The sequence below is a fragment of the Caenorhabditis briggsae genome, assembly GCF_000004555.2.
Source record: "Caenorhabditis briggsae complete genome, chrIII, whole genome shotgun sequence".
Lineage (NCBI taxonomy): Eukaryota > Metazoa > Nematoda > Chromadorea > Rhabditida > Rhabditidae > Caenorhabditis > Caenorhabditis briggsae.
The window spans coordinates 910,028-929,759 of NC_013490.2; the positions used below are offsets into that span (position 1 = coordinate 910,028).

Consider the following 19,732-nt stretch of genomic DNA (forward strand, 5'->3'; position numbering starts at 1 on the left):
TGAGATCTACATTTTGTCCGTTCACAACTTTTTGGTAACATTTTTCATTTTGAAAATAAACCGTCTTCCGTAAATTTCCGTAAATCTCTTCCTCTCATCTCTGATTACTAGTGAAAAATAAAGTTTTAATTTCTGAATCGCATATATATCAGTACTGAAATTTAGCTCCAAATTAAACTGAAAATTGAAGAAAAATCATCTAAAAAGAAAGGTCTAAAAACTTCAGGAAACATGTATTTAGTTTTTTTAATTTTCAAAATTGTTAGAAATTTTAAAAATCTCATAATTTCGAAAATTTCAAACAATTCGAACAAAAAAAACTTTATCCGTGTTTTTATTCAATTTTATTCATTAATTTTTTTTTGCTCTAGAAAAAAAATTTAAAATTATAGAAAGTCGAAAAAACTCAGAATCTCCGAAAATGCGAAAAATTTCAAAAATTCACTTTGCCAAAGCTCTGCAGTGCTGTTCAAGATCCACATTTTCATTTTTGAATTTTAAAAATATTTTCAAAATTTGCAGAAATTTAGGGCACTTGCTTGCTCTAATACCTTCAAAGCCCGATTGCTCAATTGTTCATGTTATATCATCTTGAAGCTCTTTTCAAGATCTACATTTTCCTTTTTCGAATTTTCTAAAAATTCAGATTCTAAAGAAAGTTATACTTCTTTCGGAAAATTCATTTTTATTTAAACAATTTACACAGACAACGAGTTTTGAAACTTTATTCGAGTGCTAGTAGTCATTCAAAGAAAGAAAAAAAAAGCAGGTTCGAGTTCTCTCAACCATCGATAGCCGTTTTCTCGAAATCAATGTCCAGGTCAACAGGAATCTCCGAGTCAGGAATCATCGTTATTTCCAGTCCAAGCTCCGGATATTTTGTTGTGACTCCTCTTAATTTCTTTGGTGGATTCGCTTCCAGATCGGCTGGAAGAGGTGTATCAGAACTCGGAATCTTCGACCTGTGCCTTCTCTTCTTCTGCTTCTTCTTTTTCTCCCTTTTCTTTTTGTAGTATCTCGCCAACTCGGCATCGTAATGTGCCAGCTTCTCTTTGTCCCTCTCCATATCTTCGACATCTTGTAACCTTAAAATATGATTCAATATAGAATTCCATTTCATTGTAGATTAAAAAATGAAAAAGAAAAAGAAACATACGCGCCCGCGTTTTGCTCGTTTTCAGTTTTATTAAACCAATCCTCCTGCTGCTTCACCCTCTCTCTGAGATTTTCCATTTTTATACGCAAGTCCTTCAAGCGCATCGTCTTCTTCTCCATCGTCCATTCTGCTCTTCCAGGTGTCAATATGTTCTTTGTGGGTCTTTCTGGAATCGCAGTCTTCGTTCCATCATCAGTATCTGCTTTAGGATCCGGTTTCGGTTTTCCTTCTTGCGCCTTCAGCATTGCTGCTTCCTCGGCAAGCATTTTCTCTAAAACTTCATCGAGACCATCCGAATGCTCAATGATGTCATTGAGGAATCCGTCGAGCTCGTGCATCATGCGCTTACTTTCTGCATCCAACAGCTCTTCGTTGACTTTCTGCAAACTTCATTTTAAAGCTTAACTTTCAAAAAGAAAACGGACCCATGCGGCGTCTTTGACAATCAAAATGAATGCCAAAAGGTATTGTTTGGGGTTCTCAATTGCCATCGCACGATACTGTCTGAGATCATTCAGGAGGGATCCCATCGAAATCTTTCCGTGCTTCTCCAACATCTCCTCACGGGCCATTAGAGCAACTGAAAATCATAGAAAGAGATTTAATGCAATTCTGTTCAAAAAGCCAGATTCCTAGCTCATCTAGTAGCCGAGATATGGTTGTGTGAAGTTCTAACAGTCAGAGACGTAGCGTGTCTCGTCGCCTGCGTCTCTTGCCTCTTCAAATGACCGCATCTATGGCTTTCAGATGAGCTAGTCCGCCGTTGGTCCGTTTTTGGCCCGTTTCTGCAAATTACTGTAGAGACTTACGAGTGAAAACTGCCGATTTGCCGGTTCCAGTTGGACAAGCGATGAAGACTGGTCCTGGACTGGCATACACATCGTCAAACAGCGCCACAAGATCTTGACACATACTTGGATCCGGGAATCTGTCTTCTGGCCAGCCTTCAACCAAAGCCATTCGACATTTGAACGCTTTTTTGTTTCTGGAAACACAAAACTATTTATCTCAATTCCTGTAAAAGATATCAAAAAGTGGTCAACTGACAAATTTTATCATAATATCAGTAACATTTTATCAGTTGACCTCTTTTTGATATCTTTTCTAGGAACTGAGATAATGTAGGTTAAAAAGGTCTTACTGGACTTTGACTTCGAGTGTTACCATATCAACCGATTTATTCTTCTTCTCATGTGCCACACACTTGATGACAACCTTTCCGTCACAATACGAAGCACTTCCAAGGTTAGTTGGAAAATACGGTTGGACTGGTGGATCCTCTACTGTAGTTTTTGCTAAAATTGAAATGTTCTTCTCACCGAAGAAATTATTGTTAGATTTTTTTAAAAATATTTTCATTTTATGTGAATTTACATCTTTTCCTATAAAAAAAGCTCAAAAACCCACCAGAAACTTTGCCAAAACAAATGCCCAATCTGGACTGTGCCTCAGCCATCGCCAACCAGAAAGCACCACGAGTGTCGATTTTGTCGTCGTGATGTGGAGTTTGACAGACAACCGCTTCTCGACCGTGCTTCAGTGGAACTCTATTTCCATGGTAGTTCGGTAGACCGAACATTTGACCATCCTTCAGCAAGACACGGTTTTGGTCACCCAGTGCGACGAGATGCCTGAAAAATCACTAGTTCAGCCAAACTTTTCTAGCTTTTTGTGAGAGATTTCAAAAAGTTGTCAACTGATAAACAATTTCTAATGTTATGATAAACATTTTATCAGTTAACAACTTTTTGGTATATTTTACAGGAAGCGAGGTATATGAGCTTAAAAACTAACAGGAAAATTTTGAGAAACCGAAATTTTTGTGAACTACAGTAAGTATACTCATTTTGAAGCTTGTAACAAGAAAAATAGTCTTAATTTTATTGTTCTAGAATCACTGTGACTCTAGCTACGGTAGCTTTAGTGGGGCACCTTATAAACACAATACCCCCAGACTTTAAACTTTGAGCTCATATATCTCCCTTTCTGTAAAAGTTATCAAAAAGTTGTCAATTAACAAAATGCGTATCATAATATCAGTAACATTTTATCAGTTGACGACTATTTGATAACTTTTAAAGGGACCGAGATATATAGGTTCAAAAATTGACGCGAATTTTAAAAACCTACCTATGACGCCCTCGAGCCGTGGCAGCTTTCACTGATTTGGTGATGTCTTCAAAGTTTTCCTTGGAATCCTGTGCGTAGAGACCCATATAATAACGTGTGATGGCTGCTGACTGAGTGTACTGCATTCCAAGCTTCATGATTTGAATCTCCCGCATCTTCAGATAAATCATTCCTAGGAATCGGTTGAAGAAGGCTTGCAACAGATGGTAGGGTTCTGAAATTATCAATTTCTTAATAATTATTTCATAAACTTTGAACTCACCTCGTGGCTCTTTCGTTTTACGACTTCGTATCACAAAAAATGCCCCGATTCCGAGAATGAAAAGAAGAAGGACAGCTCCCACAAGAATCAAGAACCACGCTCTGAAAAAAACAATTAATTGACAGTATAAGATAGAAAAAAAGACTTACTGCTCATAAAACTTCGACAGGTCCTGAGCAGTCTTCAGTTGAGCGAAAAATGAATCCATTGACTCCAGAGATGATTTCGACGCTTCGATGGCAGTCTGATGTTTTGCATAGTCGAGTCCCAAGGAATCCAACGAATCTACAGTCTTCTTCACTTCCAGAAGCTCATCCTTTCTCTGAGAAGTCTCCAACAGCTTATCCAAAGATTTTGAAATAGCAGAGAAGTCGATGGAGATTCCTTTGACCTGCAAACCAAGACTCATATCCAGAGAAGCAAGATCAGAAGAGGAAGAGTCAACGGCAGACGATTCGACACCCTTCACTTCTTTGTTGAACTTATCCAAGATTGGTCCCAATGAGAACAACTTGTTCAAATTCGTGACGTCTTCTGGATCAGTCAAATTCGTCATCTCACTTCTCACCACATCCATTTTAGCCTGATCCAACGTTGGTTTACCTTTAGATGCCATCCGAATGCTCCACATGACACGAGTCGATGAGCCAATATTCGATGAATCCTTCTGGGCATTCGGAAGAGTCGCCAATGGATTGTTATCAGGATTCACACCTTTCAACTCGTTCACAGACTTCTGAAGATCGTCCAACGTGGATTTGAACTTAACGAGACTCGTGGCAACTAGATCAAAGTTTTGGATGTTGATGGATCGAAGCTTCCGAATCAAACCAACAGCTCGAGGAACTAATTTCAGCTCTTCGATGCTTCGAAGCTTCTTCAGAAGATCAAGGAACCTTTTGGAATCTCGAACGAAAGTGGAAACCTCATGATTGTTATCCACAACTTTTCCAGCTGGTTTTGCGATTGATGGATCGTCACCAAGAATCTGAAGAGTCGGTTCAAGCGATTCCATTAGAACGACAAGATCCTGATACGCCTTGCTCTCTTTCAGTTCCTTAAGCTTGCCTGGATATTTATCATCGTCGCTTTGAGCTTTCGTCAAAGCTAACACTTGATCCAAACTGTTTGTCTTTCTCAGTGAAGCTGTCACTTCCAGGATACGATCGATTGCATTCAGCTTCGATGACACTACCACAATGCTTTCGTGAAACTTCAAAAAGCCGTCTTCCTCTGGGGCGATATTGAGATCGTTCATTGGTTTCAAAATTTCCAAGAGTTTAGAAGCAATCGTACTGAGTTGAGAGAGTCCGGCAAGATCCGAAACTTCCACGTTGAGCTCATTCATCAGATCCCTTGCATCTTTTGAACGAATGGATCCATCCACCATTCGACATTTCTTTCCAATGTTTCTAACCGAGTCTAGAGCTTTGGAGAGTACTTCAGATTGTCCATCAACAGCGTCTTGAATCCATGGATCCTTCAGATCTTCAAAAATCTGTTCAACATCAGAGAATCCATTGGGTAATCCCGATGAATGAATAAGTACTCGATTACCGCTGCGATGATCTCGGGACGAGAATATTTGGCTCAGATCCTCGAATTGCGAACGTCTTGAATTTGCACTGTTGGCTACGGTTCCAACAGCTGTCATATGTTTTCCACAGTGTCTCGGACGTATTGAAATCTGTTGACTTGTCCAGCAGGAGACGCTTATTTTTCGAAAACACCTCTACACTTCTCAAGAAACTCGTCAGTGGAGCAAAAGTTTCCTCGAGTTTTCGAAGAACGTCAGACTTCAGTTGTTTTGGATAGTCGTCAATTTGAACCGTTTTGATAGAGTTTACAGGAAACTGCATATCGTCGAATTGAGAACCGATCAGACTTTCTTCGAGATTTGAAGCTTTGAGGGTAGCTATGTTTTGTGATAACATCTTGAAATATTTTACAAGGTTTTTCAGATTTGTCCAATTGATGGTTGTACTTTTGAAATCTGTTGCGTCTTTCAAATAGTCAGTTCCCGGTGCCTTCAATTCTGTTACACCATTCGACTTCTCCACTACCTCACTGATCAACATCAATCGATTCTCCATCTTTGTTATTGAAGGATCCTCGGGAAGGCTTTTGGGTAACTCCTGGATATCCTTGATCAGTTGGGTCAGATTTCCAGTGTCGATAGTGAGAAGTTGAGTGGCAGTGATGTTTCCAAAATTCAATAGTTCCGAGATCAGGGCATCAGGGGAAATGCTTCCATCAATGAGACTCTGTTGAATGGAAATCCCGTTGATGACTCGAGAAGCCTTCTCCATTTTATCCACCATTATTTCGAAGGCACCTGCAAAACAATTTCATTTGATTTTTGAATCCATTTCTTTTCTGAAAATCAGACTAGCGCTAAGGTAGCTGGAGAGGGGGGGCACTCAAATTTTTTCAGCTAATTATGTGTCCGTAGAAGTGCCTCTAGCTTAACGTAAAACCTCGAAGAAGGGCCGACTCTTCTATTTATCTAAGGTGCCTCCGGAGAACCCTTCTATTATGGGGGCACTTCTATTACAGGGGGGCCCTTCTAATACAGGTTTTAGGGTAATAAATTTTCTCTTGGAAATCTCCGCCCCTTTTTTCTTATAGTCAAGGACAAGTCATGGCTTAATTACCCCGGGAATGGGTCTTTGATAAATCCAAACTAACCGTTGGGTGCTCCTCGATAGATGCGTTGGTGTTGTTCATTGTCGTAGAGGACGTAGCCAGCTACGATCGAAGTCAGAATAGAGACCACACAGAGGGATACTGAAAATACAGAATATTAAGATTTATTTCCTCTTTAAATTCCACTCACTTTTTGGTATCATTCTCCCTGGAATCTGTGGGCTCGATGAGATTTGATATGCGATGAGTGACTTTTTTATCAGAAAACTCTGCACGACTCAAATTGAGACTGAATTTATTCTCTCGGAGAGTCAAACGGAGAGATAGAGAGGGGGAAGGCGATGAGCCACGTGGCAGCACGTGGCTGGACGACAGAGGGAGGTAGGGGGACACGTGGAACAAGGGAACGTGGACAAAGGTCACGTATAATTTCCTTTTTTCCACGTGAATATTTTTTTAGATGTGCATTATTTTCGGGAAAAGTAGGTCAACTCATAGAACTTTATTTTTTAGGATTTTTCAATTTTTTTCAAAAATTTTCGCACTGTTATATATCAAAGAAAAAGTTTATTGATTTTAAAAAATGTACAGGTTTCTTGAATTATTAGGAGTTTGAAATAGCAATTTTTCACAAAAAAAAACAGAGATAAAACATTTCAGACATAATAGACCATCTCATCTCCGACGAACACATTGGACACCTCGAATTGCTTCTTGATGATGTTCTTGTCTGGAAATTGACTTTCTTGAAAAATAAATTTTTTCAACATTTCAAAAATCCTACCAGCAGGAACAGCCTTATTCTTGCGGGAGGTGGTCCGGCGGCGTTTATGGGTTTTCGAGGAGACCAGAAAGACGCAAATGAAGTAGAGCTGAAAAATAGAAAAATAAAATCGATAATCGATTTTTCTGAAAATTCACCGAAATCGGAATATTGAAGAAATGAATGATGTCTAGGATGAATTTGACAACATCCACAGCACTGAACACAATGTGAGTTTGGATTCGCTTAATGACAAGCTGAAATTAATTAATTAGGTGGCAATTAACCAATTAATTACCTGAATGATATCCGAGTTAACCACAAATAATGCGAAAATGGTGTTGATGAACATCCAAATGGTCCAGGAAATTGAAATTAACGAGATTCGCTGAAAAGGGAATTTTCTACTATTCTCTGAAAAAATGTGATCTACCGTATCATATGCATTATGAAGAGCAATCGAGATGAGGACACCAAAGACGACGAAAAGGCATTCGGTGACTGGAAGTTTGAAAGGCGCATAACTTTTTTCAGAATTCGAATTTTCAGTGTTAAAAAACGAAAATGTACATAGGACTTGAAAAGGGCGTCATAATGATATAACATATAAAAAATTTCGAGGTTTCATGTTACGGGAAATCGAGATTAAAACCTATCATAGCAGGTGGCAAACTCTCAAAAAGGTGTATGAGGTATCCCTCCGTAAAACTGCAATAACTTTGTCAAAATTTTTGTTATTTTTGAAATATTTGAAAAAGCAAACTATAGGGTTTGAAAAGAGCTTTAAATTGGTGTAAAATTTAACAAACTTTGAATTTAGGATTTTTATGAAATCGAACTTTGAAGCTATTGAAGTCGGCGGCAGGCTCCCAAAAGGGGCACTCACCGTAAAACTACCATAACTTGTTTAAAAATTTAATTAATTTCAAAATTCAAAAAGTATAATGTAGGACTTGACAAGGGCTTCAAAATGATTTGAAATACAACAAGTTTTTGATTTTGGATTTCTGAAAAATGGAGCTTTAAAGCTGTTAGAGCCTTTGGCAGGCGACGGAGAAGGAGACCTTGCTTGGTAAAACCGTCATAACTTTTTTGAAAATCATTATTTTCACAAAATTTAAAAAGGACGTCATAGGGCTTAAGAAGAGCTACAACATAATATAAAACATGCTATGTTTTGACGTTAGGATCTTAGATAACTCAGATTTGGAATCAATCATAGCCACTGGTAATCTCTCAAAAGGAGGTATGAATTGAATGAATACCTCTCCGTAAAACTGCTATAACTATTCTCGAAATTGGAATTTTTTTTAAATCAAAGAGGAAATTGTAGAGTTTGAAAAGAGCTTTAAAGTGATATAAATTTCAGTTAAGTAAGATTATTCTATCATTAAAAAAGTGGATTTTAAATAGGTAGGCCCTCCACTTAGCCTAGCTAAAAGCTCACCTTGCCACTGAATATCATTCTCCTGAGTTTTCTGTGCGACCAGTTCAAAAGCGATACGGAGCATGTAGACGAATGAAATGGTTAAGGAATAGATGGAAAAGATCCGATGATCCACTTGAGGAGAAGTCGATGACATCTTTCGGCGGCGTGCCATGATTACCTGGAATTCCAATGATTGTAACTTTCTTCGAAATTTAAAGTTTCAAAATATTCAAAGGGGAGTATGTAGAACTTAAATAGAGCTTTAAAGGTATACAAAACATAAAACAATTCGGGTTTTTGAATATGGGGAAATACGAATTTAAATCTATTAGGGGGCGTCGACAAGCTCCCAGAAGAGCCTCTTGCGGTAAAAGTATCATAACTTTCTTAAAAATTTGAATTTTCAAAAAATTCAAAAAAGGAAATGTAGAACTTGAAAAGAGCTTTAAATTGAATAACATTTTAAAATTCAGTTTTCAAATGAATCCGGCTTTGAATCTATAGAAGTTAGGGGCCGCCAGGCGGCAGGCTCTAAAAAGAGAGGAGAATGCCTTGCGCGGTAAAACTACCATAACCATCCTCAAGACTTAAATTTTTCATAATTCAAAAAGTGGAAAGTAGAGCTTGAACAGAGCTTTAAATCAATACATAAACAATGAGGCTTTGAGTGTATTAGAGCCGTGGGCAAGCTCCCAGAAGAGAATAGTTTGCCTCTTGCGGTAAAAGTGCCATAACTTGCTTCAAAATTGGAATTTCTGAAAAATCCAAATAGGAAAATGTAGAACTTAAACAGAGCTTGAAAATAATATAAAACATCTAAAAGTTTGAGTTTTGGAACTTTGGGAAATAAGACGTCGAGTCTATTAGAGCCGTCGGCAGAATAGAGAGGAGTATGCCTCTTGCGGTAAAAGTGCCATAACTTTCTTAAAAATTTGAATTTTTGAGAAATTAAAAAAATGGCAGATCTTGAAAAAAACTTCAAAATGATCTAATCCACCGGGCTTGCATACCGAAGCCGTTACCAATTGACCCCCTCTAAGTGCTTCATCTGTTAGTGTTTATTTCTCCCTTTTGATTAGTGACTAGAACTTTAAGTACCTATGCATACTGTATATTATTCGATAGAGTGTTTCAAATCATTCACTTTCCATTTCAAATTATCAAAATATTTCGATTTTGAAGAAAGTTAAGACAGTTTACCCCGAAGACTGCCTCCTCTCTTCTGTGACCGACGGTCGTCAATTCTATTAGATTCAAAGCCTGTTTTATCTAAGATGTATGCATCAAAATTAATCGTATTTTATATCATTTTGAAGCTCTTTTCAAATCCTTCACTTTCCATTTTAAATTCTCTAAAATCTTCAATTTTGAAAAAACTTTTGGCAGTTTTACCGCAAGAGGCTGCTTCCTCTCTTTTGTGGCCGACTGTCGTCAATTCTGTTAGATTCAAAGCCTGTTTTATCTAAGATCTATAATTCGAAATATGACTTTTTTATATCATTTTGAAGCTCTCTTCAAATCCTACATTTTCCTTTTTAAATTATTGAAAAATTTCGATTTTTAAGAAAGTTAGGGGTTTTTAATAAAACTAGTCAAAAATCCCAGAAGTATCGACCTAAACAAAAAGAAAAACTCCAGGAAAAAAAGTGAGAGAAAGCATAAGATATTCTACTTCTACCTTTGACTCGTCACCAGATTCCTCATCAAAAATGCACAGATTTTTCTTCTTTTTTCTCTTTTATAAGGGACCAGGAAAAAAATAGGAAAAGTAGAAAAAAAATTTTTTTTTCAAAAAATTTCAAAAATCAAAAATCTTGGAATTTGTTATTTTCAGTATTTTCAGCTGCTCATATAGAGAGCACAAGACTCAATTAAACATATAATTTAAAAATAATTGGATAAAAATTTCCAGAGAGAGAGAGAAAACAAGATTTTCAGATTTTCAGCCAAAAATAGAATTTCTAGATTTGGCTGAAAATTACTATTTTTGGCTGAAAAGCTTTCAAAGTTTCGAATTCCCGCCTAACTTTTTCATCACTTTCCTATCATTTTTGGCTGAAAATTCCAGAAAAAAATTTTTCAAAAAAATTTTTTTTTTCGAAAAAGAAATTTATAGAAAACCCAAAGTCGTGGGCTTATGTAGTTTCTAAGAACAAGTACATGACTTTTAGGGAAAAGAAATTTTTCTGGAGAGAAAAAAAAGGAAATCCCATATAATTCCCCTCTTTTTCTTGGTCACAAGTGAAGGAATGGCGTGGGAAATATGATTTACCGGAATTCCCTTCTTATTGAATCCATATATAATTGCCATATTCCAAAAAAATTCAGGAAAAAAAACCAAGAAAAATGACCCAGGAAATCTAATATTAAAATTTGAAAAAAATTTTTTTTTTGAAATTCCGTCCCAAAATTGTTTAATTCCTGAATTTTTGATTTTCATTGTTTTTAACATATTCAGCTCATCGAGAGCTTCAAAATGAGCCCCCACACGGGTACAATTAGGCTCCCCGGGGGTTATTGTAGTTTTCGTTTTGGGACCTGGTTTTTGGAAAAGTGGGAGGAGCTTCATAGTCGTGTGGAGGCTCATTTTGAAGCTCAGAATGAGCTGAATATTTATAAACTGTTAAAAACCCAAAAAAAATTATTTTTGGAGGGAAAAATTTCGAAAAAATAATTTTGAGAAAATGTTTTTTTCATTGGTTAAAAAATCACTATTTTTTTCTGTTTTTATTAAAATTTGATATTTTTTTATCACCTGTCTTTAATTAAATTTTTCCAAAAAAAAATTAATTTTCAGCCAAAAATTATATTTTCAGGTGTCAAAAACAACAAAAAAGGGAGAATGAGCATCATTCAATTTGTGATCTTCTCTTCTTCTCTTCATAATATTTGTGCTCCTCTTTTTTTTATTGCTCTCTGAGCATTCAGGAATAATTATGAGAGAAAAAGGAAAATAAAAAGGGGGAGGGGACATTTTTTTTTTGGAATTTTTCGAAATTTCGATCATAAATATTTTTACTTTTTAAAGATTTTCCCTTTAAAAACCTCTAGAAACCCCATTAAAAACCTAAAAAATCTATTAGAAATGCGATTTTTTGCGATTTTTCGAAAAATTGCAAAAATGGCGCAGTGGAATTTTCCACAATTACCAATCTGACGACCCGGGTTCAATTCCTCTCGATGGCAATTTTTTTCGCTTTCTTTTTTTTTTTGAAATTTTAGGGTTTTTGGTGTATTTTAAGACAAAAACTTTAGAAAAATCAGGATTCCAAGTACTCTATCCTATTTTTGAGCTTGAATCTACTTTAAAGGCGCATATCTCACAAACTAGGGTAGTTAGTAAAAAGTTGTCAACTAGCAAAATAAGTAAATTTCAATTTCCAATGTTTTTTAGTTTACAACTTTTTCAAAATTTGATTCCCAGCTGAGATAATCAGGCTTAATTGAACGGGCTGGAGCATTTGGAGATAGCTCCTCGACCTAGCTTGTTTGGCCTTAATTATCTCAGTTTTCAGTACAGCTACAGGATAGAAATTTAAAATCTAGATTAATCAAATTTAGAGTTACATTTTGCAATTAACCACTTTTTTCTACCTACTGTAGTTTTTGAGATATGCGCCTTCAGGCGCCTGACGACTGGCGCCGGGTGAGAGGCACGCCAGTTTTAAAGACGCATACCTCAAAAACTACAGTAGCTAGAAAGAAGTTGTCAACTAGTAAAATGTGTAAAATTAAATTCTACACATTTTTTTAATTAACAAGTTTTTCATATTGTAATTACCAGCCGAGATAATTAACCTTAATTGAAAGGATAGCGCAAAGCAGCGCTGGAACGTGCTAAAAGAGGGACAAAAAAGTCGGGAAAAGGGAGAGTTCATTCATTCGGACACAAAGCACTAACGTCGTCTGAATAATTGAAAATGAGCATGTGAGAGGGGAAAAAGGGGGCGGAGCTTCCACTCTCTGATTCTCTCCACACAACTTTTTTGTTCTCGGAGAATAAATAGGAGAGACGAGAAAATTATGTACGGTTATACAGCAAAAATAGAGAAGTCAACCGGAAAAATTCTTGGATTACTGTAGTCTTGGAAGCTGGAAAATAAAATAAATCTGAAAAAGAGAAGAGAGAGAGAGAAGAGACGCAGAGAATAGCAAAGAAATGGAAAAAAAAACGTTTAAAACGGAGAAAATAAATGAAAAAGGGAGGAGAAGAGTTGCAAAATGATGAAGTGGATGGGACCGCCCAACGAAACGGAAATTGAATTGAAATTGAGAACAAAAAGAGATGAGATGAGCCTCGGAAAACGAGAAAAATGCGGGAAAGTTAAAGAAAAAATCCTGGATTTTCTGGCTTTTTTCTAACTTTTCTAGTTTTTTAGACACCCAGTTTGCTTCGAAAACACCTAAAAACCCCTAAAAACCCTTTTGAAATCTTGAAATCCATGAAAAATGCGATTTTTCAAAAAATTGCAAAAATGGCGCAACGGGATATTCGACAACTACCAATCTGACGACCCGGGTTCGATTCCTCTCGGTGGCAAACTCTTTTTTGCTTTTTGTTTTTTGGGTTTTCTAGTGTATTTTAAAATGAAATTTCAGAAATGCAAGATTCCGAGTACCCTTTTCCATTTTTTGGGCTTAAGACTATTTTAAAGGCGCATAAGTTGAAAACTACGGTAGTTAGAAAAATGTTGTCAACTGCAAATTTGTGTGATATTAACTTTTCAATGTTTTTTTAGTTTGCAACTTTTTTCTAGCTACAGTAGATTTTGAGTTGTACTCCTTTGTAATTGGCGCGCCCCTCTTCTCGGGCGCTAGCCGGTGCCAGGAGACGCCACAACGCATATCTCCAAAACTACGGTAGCTAGAAAAAAGTTTTCAACTACAAAAATGAAGCTCTAGTTTTGATTAGTATAACCTGTAAATTTCAGCAAAATTCAAAAAATTCTAGATAGATTTCCAGGGATTCGAAATTTCTCAATAAAAAAATTTAAATTCGAAAATTTCAGATTTTTCAGCTGTTCATTCAATACAGGAACCTGAAAATTTTCAAAAGCTTTTTATGACTCAATTACCCTTCAAGTCCCTTTTTTCCAACCTCAAAATGTATTTTAAACGAAAATTTTAAAAAATCGAGGATCCCAAGTACTTTTCCATTTTTGAGCTTGCTATTACGCGCATATCTCAAAAACTATGGTACCTAGAAAAGAGGTTTCAACTAACAAAATGTGTAGAATTTGATTTTACATGTTTTTGTAGTTTGCAACTTTTTTCTAGCTACCGTAGTTTTTGAGCTATGCCCCTTTAAATGGACTACTTCACTGGGCGGCTTCGCTGGGCCGGCGCCGGCGCCAGGAAATTCGCCAACTTTAAAGGCGCATAACTCGAAAACTAAAAATTATACGAAAAAGTTTTTAACTAAAAATATATGTAAAATTTAATTTTACATATTTTTGTTGTCAAACACTTTTTTCTAGCTACGGTAGTTTTTGAGCTATGTGCCTTTAAAGTTGGCGCCGCTAGGCGACTCCATCTTTAAAGGCGCATATCTCCAAAACTACGGTAGCTAGAAAAAAGTTGTCAATTACAAAAATGAAGCTCTAGTTCTCATTAGTATAGTCTGCAAATTTCAGAACAATTGAAAATTTTCTAGATGGATTTTCAGATCTACGAAAAATCCTAAAAATCTGAAATTAAAATTTCCAGATTTTCCAGCTGTTTTCTAGCGATCAAAACTCAATAAAATCACATGTCGCAAAGTGCTTGTTAGGGAGAACAAATCTCCTTCTTCATCAAAAAAGAAAGAAAAAATCAAAAAAAAAAAGGAGAAAGAGGGAATGTGTGTGGATGGAAAATCAAGTTAATTTGCATGTTCAACATGCTCTTTTCTCTTCTTTTCTTCCCCGTTTTTTTGGTTTTTTTGCGGGAAAACTCTACTGGAAGAACGGAAATTAAGTTCCTACATCCCACACTCCATTTGGGGCTTTCTTCTGGGGGATTTTTTTTGGGGAAGTTTGAGTTTTGGAATAAAAAAAATTTTTTTTGGTGATTTTTGAGGTTGGAAAAAGGGTTGCAATGAGAAAACTCAAGCTAAAAAGCTGAAAAAAATGTTCAGGCTCAATTTCTGGATCTTTTTTTGAACAGCTTAAAAATCTGAAAATTTGGAAATTTTCAGCTCAAAAATTTGGTTTTTTTTAACTTTGAGAAAGTCTAGCTAGAAACTGTTGCATTTTGCTGAAATTTCTAGACTACACTAATCAAAACTAGAGCTTAGTTTTTGTAGTTGACACTTTTTCAGTAGATACCGTAGTTTTTGAGATATGCGCCTTTAAAGTTGGCGCGCTCTTCTTCTCAGGCGCCGCAGGGGCCAGGAGGCTTGCCAACTTTAAAGGCGCATAACTCGAAAACTGAAAATTATACGAAAAAGTTTTTAACTAAAAATATGTGTAAAATTCAATTTTACATAGTTTTGTCCTCAAACACTTTTTTCTAGCTACGGTAGTAAAAATAAAAGTTGTCAACTGAAAAAATGTGAAAAGTTCAATTCTACACATTTTTCATGTTAACAATTTTTCTGTAATTTTTCTAATTTTTGAGATATGCGCCTTTAAAGGCGCAGACCCAGCGGCGCCCGAGAAGAGGGGCGCGGCAACTTTAAAGGCGCATAGCTAAAAAACTACAGTAGGAAGCAAAACGCTGAAAACGGAAGAATGTGTAGAATGAAATTCTTCACACTTTTCTAGTCAACAACTTTTTTAGTAGCTACCGTAGTTTTTGAGCTATGCGCCTTTAAAGTGGGCGCGCGTAATTAACCGGCGCCGGAGAGTGAGTACGCTATGTTTAAAGGCGCATAGCTCTAAAACTACAGTAGCTAGAAAAACGTTGCCAATTACAAAAATGTGTAGAATTCAATTTTCCACATTTTTCAAGTTGACAACTTCTCTCTAACTACCGTACTTTTCGAGTTATGCGCCTTTAAACTTATTGCATCTAATTTTTGAAGCTAAAAATTCCAAAAAATTTCTGGAATCTTGAAATTTTCCAAAAATTCCAAAATTTTCGCCTAAAAATACCCCAAAAACTCTAAAAAATTTTTTGAAAAATCAAAAAAAAAAGATTTGCCACCGAGAGGAATCGAACCCGGGTCGTCAGATTGGTAGTTGTCGAAAATCCCACTGCGACATTTTTGCAATTTTCGGAAAATCGTAAAAATTCGATTTTTCGCCGATTTTTAATGGATTTCTCTACGTTTTTTTTTTTCGGAAATTCTATATTTTTGAATCTTCCGAAAAAATATAAAAAGAGAAAAAGAAGTGTCACATGCGCTCCACTTTGATTGATTTGGCCAATTTTTGCGGGGAAAAACGAAAAAAAATACATTCAGGAATCTTATTTTTCAGAAAAAAAAGGGACAAAACAGGGGGATTACGGTACATGACGAATCAGAGATCTACAGAAAAAAATAGAAGGGGAAAATGAGGTAAAAAAATGAATAAAAATTGGGAAAAAAGAGAGAAAAATGGAATTTCAGAGTCGCAAATTGGCTGGAACTGACTGCAATTGGGGTTCTAGGGGCCAAAAATAGGTTAAAAATCCATAAAAATCACTGAAAATACACAAAAAATCAGTTTTTTCATTCAAAAACTCAAATTATCTACATATGATAAGAGGATTGTTGTTGTTGTGGTGGTGGAATGGGTGTATTTGGCTTGGGGAGTTTCGCCATCAACTTCTTCACCTCCTCCTTCTCATCGAACGAACGCCACAGTTGGTACATTGTGTAGATCTGGTTGATACAGTCGGCCAGCTGCAAACAATTCGATTTTAGGTCTGAAAATCGATTCGGGGCTATTTTTAGACCATTCGGAACCATTTTAAGGCCATTTAAGGCCTTTTTAAGTCTCCAGGGTCATTCCAAGGCCATTTTAGCCATTCGGAACCATTTTAAGGCTATTTTTAGGCACGTCGAGACCATTTGGGACCATTTTTAGACCATTCAGAGCTATTTTAAGGCCTTTTTAAGACCATTCGGAGCCATTTTAAGGCCTTTTTAAGCCATTTTCAAGCTATTTTTAGTCCGTTTGAGACCGTTTTAAGGCAATTTTTGACCATTTTTAGATCAATTTCAGACTGTTTGGGACCATTTTCAGACCATTGGCGTCTCGTTTTAAGGCTATTTTAGGCTTTTTTAGACAATCTGGGATCATTCAAAGGCTATTTTTAGACAAGTTGGGACCGTTTTTAGGTCAATTTCAGACTGTTTGGGACCATTTTAAGGCCATATGGGATCATTTTGGACTATTTTCAGACCATTTTCAGGTCATTCGGGATCATTCAAAGCCATTTTTAGGCTTTTTTAGACAGTTTAGGACCATTTTGAGGCCATTTTGAGGCCGTGTTAGGATCATTCGTCGCCATTCTAAGGTCAATTAAACGGATTTAACACCATTTTTGAATGATTTGACGTCTGTTTCGACGGTTTTCGGGTATTTTTGAACTATTCCAGTTAATTAAACTTTTCATCAACCTCACCTTATCCATGTCAGTGTCCACCTCTACCAACCAATCCTCCAACTCCTCTCCCCTTCCCATCAGCTCCATTCCAACACTAATCGACGCCAATCCAATGCAATGGGGTGCGAACATCAGGCCAACGTCACATCTCAACGTGTCATTCACCACTTTTTGACACTGAATCTCGATTTGATCAAAGTCCTTGACTGGAGTGTTGGTTGATGTCAGCGTGTGTTGCTTCCAGTCTTCCAGTAGCTCGAACATTGGTCGTGTGGCATGATGGACCACCAGACAGCAGTCTAGAATCTCCACCAGGATGAATTCCGAGTCGTAGAGGACTCCGTTCTTCGCCGAGTTCGTTTCGAAGGCCACTCCCCAGCGTTTTGGCACTGAAAACTTGATTTTTCGATATTTTCAGGCAGAAAATACTCAATTTTAAGCCAAGAATTCACAAATTAGAGCACAAAAATTCAAAATCAATGATTTTTCAGTGATTTTTTCAGTATTTCTCAGCCGGAAAATCCCATTTTCGAGGACTTTTTCTAGGATTTTAGTTCCCAAAACCTCCAATTTTCAGCCAAAAAATTCTCATTTTAAGCTTTTTACGAGGTTTTTGGTCCTAAAAATCCACAGTTAGAGGATTTTCAGTTCTAAAATTCCGATTTTTCAGCCAAAAATTCAGTTTTATCAGCCCAAAATCTTAAAATTCAAGAATTTTTAAGGCAAAAATTCACTTTTTAAAGGCATTTTTAGTTCTAAAAACCTTCAATTTCAAGCCAAAAAATCATAAATTACAGCCCAAAATTTCAAAATTAATGATTTTTTGCGATTTTTACACAATTTTTCAGCTAAAAATTCACATTTTTAAGATTCTTTAGGTCTGAAAACCCAGATTTTAAGCCCGAAAAACCATTAAAAAATCAGCACAAAAACAACATTTAGAGATCAAATTAAGGGAGGGTGGACTCACAAAATTCCTTAATGTAATTTAAATTGTTGATTCTGTCAGGGGTATGATTGCTATGGGGCATTGTGATACGGGCTGAAAATTAGGATTTTTGACAAATAAAAACGAATTTTTGGGATTTTCACGGCTAATTAGGCCGAAAAATGAGGTTTTCAGCTCATAAATGACCCACAAACGGGGCATTTTTAGTCAGAAATGGTCCAAAATGGTCCAAATGAGCATTTTCGGAGAAAAAAAAATTCATTTTTTAGCTCAAAAATAGCCCAAAAAGATGATTTTGGCTGAAATTAGCTGAAAATTGTAATTTTAAGCCCAAAAATGGCATATAAATGAGCATCATTTTCAGTGGAAAATGTGACCATGGCCTAATTTTTGGAATTTCTAGGCCATGGGTGCTTTCAGGGGGATGATTTCGGCGGAAATTTTGAAGTTTTTAGCCCAAAAGTGGTCTAAAAGTGAGAATTTTCAGTCAAAAAGTACCCATGGCCTAACTTTTGAAAATCCTAGGCCATGGGTGATTTCAGCCCATTTTGGGACAAATCTGGCTGGAATTTCAGAATTTTGTTATGCTTTGAGCTGAAATTAGCTGGAAAAGTCAATTTTCGGGGTAAAAAAGCTGAAAAATGAAGTTTTTAGCTCAAAAGTGGTTCAAAAATGAGCATTTTTAGCCAAAATGTACCTATGGCCTAACTTTTGAAAATCCTAGGCCACTGGTCTAATTATATATGATTCTAGCTGGAATTCCGGCGTTTTAGCATCAAATTTGGCTGGAAATCGAGAAAATGGACCTAGAAAAGGTGCTGGTGGCCTAGAAACTGGGAAAACTAGGCCACTTATCTAAAATTTCGAATTTTTCGAATTTGATGATTTTTGAAGATAAATTTCGGGGGTTTTAGGCTGAAATTTGATTGGAAATTCGAATTCTTCGGGGTAAAATAAGCTTAAAATGCTCTAACAATGCAGTTTTTACAATTTTTTTCATTAAAAAAAAAAGACTTACAAACTAGCGCGGTATTTTTGAGGAAGCTCGACACACTTAGCGTGGTGTGCTCCTCGACTTTGCACGCCAAGAACAGCGCTGTGGAAGCCACCAGGAATGGACACATGTCCCGGAAGGATTGTCTGGAAAATTTATTTTTTTGGAATTTTGAGATTTTCGGCTGAAAATATCTGAAATTTTCGAACTTTTGGGGTAAAATAAGCTCAAAAATGGCTTTGAAATGAGCATTTTTAGTTAAAAAGTACTTATGGCCTAGTTTTTGAAAATTCTAGGCCATGGGGCAAATCTAGCTGAAATTTCAGAGTTTAAACCTCAAATAAAAGCGCTTAAAATAGACGATAGCGGTGGCGATGACTTGTTGACGAAGTTTACAGCCAACATTCGCCTGGGAATGCGCACACTCAGTGGCCACAGCGGTGATGACTGGAAAATTTCAAATTTTCGGAAAAAAAAATATTTTTGGGCTCTTACAATTCGCCCAAAAGATATTCAACCGGCTGTACTCCTCCTCACTATACGTTTTCATGTCCTCCGCTCGCTGTTTCCAAATTTCGGTTTTATCGAAAATCCACTGTTGTCTGAATGGATTTTTTTGATTTTTTCAATTTAAATTCATTTTCTCTTACGCATGACTGCTTTTCCAGAAGTCCAAAGCCATTTTTTTCGTTGAAAATATACGAAAAAAGCAGGAAAATTCGATTAAAATTGACAGAAACAACGACACTCCGCCATCTCACTGCGGGCTAAACAACGCGCAGCCGGGATTGCGGAGTGTCGTACCCGCGAAAAAGCGAGGGAAGTTTGAATTTGGGTTTTTTCTTCTTTACCGATTTTAGCCTTTTTTAAAGATTTTTCCAGATATTTT

At 36.5% G+C, this 19,732-nt stretch overlaps 3 protein-coding genes across 3 annotated transcripts; all 3 read right to left on the bottom strand.

Annotated features, from left to right (window-relative positions):
* Positions 1 to 781: 781 nt before the first annotated feature.
* CBG15654 lies at positions 782 to 6,397 on the bottom strand (the record flags this gene model as incomplete). Its single annotated transcript, XM_045243350.1, has 11 exons — positions 782 to 1,085; positions 1,157 to 1,536; positions 1,582 to 1,736; positions 1,966 to 2,141; positions 2,298 to 2,451; positions 2,564 to 2,787; positions 3,287 to 3,649; positions 3,698 to 5,235; positions 5,279 to 5,883; positions 6,237 to 6,335; positions 6,385 to 6,397. 11 exons carry the CDS (start codon positions 6,395 to 6,397, stop codon positions 782 to 784), a joined length of 4,011 nt encoding a protein of 1,336 aa, XP_045095759.1.
* A 453-nt stretch (positions 6,398 to 6,850) lies between these two features.
* On the bottom strand, positions 6,851 to 8,558 carry CBG15655 (the record flags this gene model as incomplete). Its single annotated transcript, XM_045243351.1, has 5 exons — positions 6,851 to 6,924; positions 6,979 to 7,066; positions 7,116 to 7,214; positions 7,256 to 7,371; positions 8,405 to 8,558. 5 exons carry the CDS (start codon positions 8,556 to 8,558, stop codon positions 6,851 to 6,853), a joined length of 531 nt encoding a protein of 176 aa, XP_045095760.1.
* Positions 8,559 to 16,040: 7,482 nt separating this feature from the next.
* Positions 16,041 to 19,525, bottom strand: Cbr-cic-1 (the record flags this gene model as incomplete). Its single annotated transcript, XM_002640736.2, has 6 exons — positions 16,041 to 16,193; positions 16,919 to 17,289; positions 18,868 to 18,989; positions 19,179 to 19,290; positions 19,339 to 19,445; positions 19,494 to 19,525. 6 exons carry the CDS (start codon positions 19,523 to 19,525, stop codon positions 16,041 to 16,043), a joined length of 897 nt encoding a protein of 298 aa, XP_002640782.2.
* Between the last annotated feature and the right edge of the window lie 207 nt (positions 19,526 to 19,732).